This window comes from Charadrius vociferus, unplaced genomic scaffold (genome assembly GCF_000708025.1).
Source record: "Charadrius vociferus isolate BGI_N301 unplaced genomic scaffold, ASM70802v2 scaffold259, whole genome shotgun sequence".
NCBI lineage: Eukaryota > Metazoa > Chordata > Aves > Charadriiformes > Charadriidae > Charadrius > Charadrius vociferus.
In genome coordinates this window covers 4,701,504-4,706,021 of record NW_009661368.1, presented here as the reverse complement: position 1 = coordinate 4,706,021, position 4,518 = coordinate 4,701,504, and the positions used below count along the sequence as shown (strand labels likewise).

Below are 4,518 nucleotides of genomic sequence, written 5' to 3'. Positions count from 1 at the left end.
CCTGCATGGTGTGCAGGCAGTCGGCTGCAGGCAGCTGCCCGGGCACGTCTGGGCAGCCGGGTGTTTTTGGAGTGGGGCGTTGGAGCCAGACAGCGCCCCGGAGCCTCGCCCTCCCTGGGAGCATCCCGGGACAGGTTTTTGGGAGGGCCAGGTCACCGCGGGAGCGCTCCCCCAGTACCCGGCTCAGTACCTCTGCCCCTGCCCTGGGGACACCGGGGACGGGGCAGGGACGGAGGAATGGTGTTTGGGAACAGAGGGACAGGAGGGTGCTGGCACTGACTCCACCCTCACCTCCCACAGAGGCTCAGGGATGGGCCCCCACTTGAGCCGCTTCGAGGACCCCCCTGGAGCTAAATGGTAACCGCCAACGAGCAAAAAAACGAGCTCAGAGGCTAAATCCTCCCTGGACGTGCTGGGTGGAGGCGGTTGCAGGTGCCCCGCAGTGCCCCAGGAGCAGCGAGGCTGGGGCTCAGTGCGGCTCAGGCAGCCCCAGGCACAGGCACCCCAAGAGCCAGGCGCCCCCTCAAACCCTGCCATCATCTTGGTGGGTGCTAATTCCTAGCGTTTAATTACAGCCCCTTGCCACATCAAGGCTGCACCCAGCTTTGCAGTGGGGGAATCGCCCCTGCGCTACCTGCCCTGACCCAGGGCGAGTCACCGCCTGCTCCTGCCTCAGTTTCCCCAGCTGTGGGCTCGGCAGAGCAGCTCTGCCGGACGAGGGTGGCTTTCCAAAGGGACTTGGGGACTCGAGGGGGAAGCTCTGGCTGTGCCCAGCATCACTTTGTTCCCTGCTGCCCGCGGGCAGAGGGATGGATGCTGCCCGCACCCGGATCTCCCTGCATGTCTCTGCAGGCGGCAGCTCAGGGCAAGGAGCCGGGCCCATCGGCTGCGCCCTGCCAGCGGGTCCCCACACTGAAGTCTGGGGGGTCATACCCACTTGCATTGGGCAACCGGTGGTCCCTGGGGTGAGGGGGTCCCCCCAGCACTGGAGCAGCAGCCCAGGAAGACTGTCCCCACTGCTCTCAGATGAAAGTAGATATTAGGGAATGGCTCTTGCCAGGGCTGAGCTCCAGGACAGACCCCCACTCTACTGCACCGCCGATCCGCCCCGTGCCCTCCCACCATCCGGGCATCCCCACAGCACAGGCAGCGTGCCCACCCTGGGCAGTTCCACTGCCCACCCTGCCCTGCTCTGGCTGCGGTTGACGATGGGTCCCCGGCCCTGGCCCGGTGGGGAGGGGGGTTTCCTGGCCAGCCGGTCACCGGACCCTGGCAAAGTCTTGCAGCCGGGGACCGCTCAGCTACCAAATGTTGCCATCTGCCTCTGGGGCCTTCGCTCGCATCTGCCAGGGGTGCGGAGGGGCGAGGGGCCGGGGGGCCGGGGGCTCAGCTGCAGCACGGGGAGGGGGCGGAGGAGGCACAGCCGCCACAGGCAGGGCAGGCAGCACGTGTCGGGTGAATTTGGGTGAGGAGAGTGAAGCGGCGACATAAGGGTCCTGCACCCAGCACCCCCTTGGGCTCCCCTTCACCACAACCATTTGCTCTCGGGAAGGGTCTCACCACTGGCTCCGCTGCTGCTTTGTGCTGTCAAATTAAACACAGGAAAATCACCATCCCAACCCCGTCCTCTCCATGTCCCCCTCCCCGTGGACACACAGGGACCTCAGCGGCCCTGGGGCCAGCCTGAGCCCCCCCCAAATGGTTTCCCCCACCATCTTGTACCTGCTCCTCCCCTCCCAGGTCCCCTTGGGCTCCTGTACTCCTTTTGACTGGGACAGAGTTAATCTTCTGCATAGGAGCTGGTACGGGGCTGTTTTGGATTTGTGCTGAAAACAGTGTTGATAACCCAGGGATGTTTTAGTTATCGCTGAGCAGAGCTTCCACAGCATCAAGGCCCTTTCTGCTCCTCATACCATCCCACCAGCGAGGGGTCTGGGGGTGCAAAAGGAGCCGGGACAGGACACGGATGGGACCCCACTGACCAAGGGATATCCCATCCATAGGACGTCCTGCTCAGCAATAAAAGCTGGGGGAGAAGAAGGAAGGAGGGGGACATTCATAGTGATGGCATTTGCCTTCCCAAGTGACAGTTCTGCGTGCTGGAGCCCAGCTGTCCTGGGGATGGCAGAACATTTGCCTGCCATGGGCAGCAGTGAAGGAATGCCTGATTTTGCTTCACTCGTGCACGCGGCTTTTGCTTTCCCTCTGAAACTGTCTTTATCTCAACCCACCAGTTTTCTCCTTTTTACCCTTCCCATTCTCTCCCTCATCCCATGGGAGAAGGGGACGGGGGTGAGCAAGCAGCTGGGTAGAGCTGAGGTGTCTGCTGGGGTTAAACCACGGCAGCACCTCAAACCATGCCCCGCCACAGGCACTCAGATGTGCCAGTGCTGTCCCTCCAGTCCCAGAGGCACAGCGGGTGCAGAGGAGGCCATGAAGATGCTCCAAGGGCTGGAGCACCTCTGCTATGAAGACAGGCTGAGAGACCTGGGGTTGTTGAGCCTGGAGAAGAGAAGGCTCCAGGGAGACCTTATAGCAGCCTCCAGTATCTGAAGGGCACCTACAAGAAAGCTGGAGAGGGGCTTTTCACAAGGGCATGGAGTGATAGGATGAGGGGGAATGGCTTCAAACTGGAAGAGGGGAGACTTAGGTTAGGTATCAGGAAGAAATTCTTTCCTGTGAGGGTGGTGAGCCCCTGGCGCAGGTTGCCCCGAGAATCTGTGGCTGCCCCATCCCTGGAGGTGTTCAAGGCCAGGTTGGACGGGGCTTGGAGCAACCTGGGCTGGTGGGAGGTGTCCCTGCCTGTGGCAAGGGGGTCAGAACTAGGTGATCTTTAAGGTCCCTTCCAACTCTAACCATTCTATGATCGTATGATTGTCCCCACCACAACCCCATGGTTGGGGCAGGGATGGAGCCAGGAGCAGGGCGGGGAGCAGGGAGCAGCTGAAGCCCCCAGAGTTGAGGGCACATGAAGGGAGGGCAGGCAGGGCAGGCAGGGCACTGGAGAAGGCAGCCCCAGGTTTTGCAGGGCTGCAGCCCGCTCTCCCAGCGACACCCGGTGGGTGCTGGGGGAAGAACCACCATGAGGCATCCCCGGGGCGGTGGGTGCTGGGATGGGATGGGATGGGATGGGATGGGATGGGATGAGGGGGACAGGGGGTTGTGCTGCTGGTGGTGATCTGTCCTCTGTCCCCTATGTCACCTCCCGGCCAGTGCAAGGGACTCATCCACCGGCTCACAGCTCGGCTTATTGTCTGGTCCCGTCTCACTTGGGTGGTCAGAGGTCCCCGGCCCTGCAGTGCACCCAAGGTGGGACAGCCACCAGGTTCAGGGGTCCCTGAGGACCCTGTCCCAGCCCGTGACCCTGCAGAGCTCCCCAGTGGGGGAAAGACACTGTCACTGGGTGACATTCGCACCTACAAGAAGCAGCCTGAAATAGGTGGGATGCAGTTCAGCTGCATCAGGGGACAAGTGCAAAGTACAGGACGCTGCTAAGAATAATCACCGGCACCCAGCCAAGCCAGGGTTGTCCAGGATAGCGGTGACACTGCGGCGACCGCCCGGTGCCACGGTCGGACAGGCAGGAGGCATGGGGCTGTCTCTGGTGCCAGAGGTAAGTGGGGACGGAGGGTAGCGGTGGCCCCCGGTGCAGGGCAGAGGCTGGGCTGTCCCCGGGCTGGCAGGGAGAGAGCAGGAGGTGGTCAGAAGTTGGAGGTGGTCAGAAGCTGGAGATGGCACAGTTGGACTTTGGCCACCGACACAGAGTGCGGAGCTGAAAGGCCTCACCCGGCGCTCAGGGTCAGGCTGCCGGCGGTACAGCGGCCAAAGCGGGGGACCCACTGGGAGGGGGGGCATGAGCGGGGGGGGTCCTGAGCCCCTGCCCCCTCTGGCTGTGCCCCGTGTGCCAACCCCAGCCCTTGCTCTGCCCCAGTGGGGGGGAGAGCTGGGACCAGATCTGGTCCCTCTGGCCCCCGGGAACTTGTCCCTGTGGTCACAAGGGTCCCTTTGGGAGTGAGACCGCCCCGCGCATCGCTCCAAGGACTTCAAAGCTTTTCCTTACGCTTTCATATCGCTTTTATCTCATCACACACAGCGCCGGCAGCCAACCATCCCTGCGGCTCATGTGTCCCCCCCGGGACACGCTGGGACCCGCCCACCCAGGACAGGATCTCTGAAAAGCAGCTTTGGACCCCGCTGCTGAGCACGTGGCAGGAGGGTGCGGGGTCCCCCCGGCCGCCCCCCGACCCGGGGACTCCGCCAGTTTGGAGCAGGACGAGGAGCAGAGCAGGGCCAGGCCGTTACCCGTCTGCATCCGGAGGTGGTGACGCGCCTGCCTCACGTCACTGCCCTGGCAGCCAGGACTCGCTCCCGCCCGCGTGCTGCTGCCGGTTCCCCAAAGCGCAGTGAGTTCCCCCTTGGGAGATTGCCGAGGAACCGGTCAGACCGGGAACCCGCTTCCTTCCTGGCTCTTGCTCCCTACCGGAGCGCCCAACGCCTCCCCGTGGGGCCGGAGCCATG

General features: G+C 63.4%; 1 protein-coding gene across 1 annotated transcript in view; it reads right to left on the bottom strand.

The window, feature by feature from the left end:
- Window positions 1–3,855, bottom strand: part of FAM110A (family with sequence similarity 110, member A) — a 7,673-nt gene extending 3,818 nt beyond the window's left edge. Inside the window, exon 1 of the mRNA XM_009893554.1 lies at window positions 3,787–3,855. Coding sequence (XP_009891856.1) covers window positions 3,787–3,855 — 69 coding nt within the window. The remainder of the gene's footprint in view (window positions 1–3,786) is intronic.
- Between the last annotated feature and the right edge of the window lie 663 nt (window positions 3,856–4,518).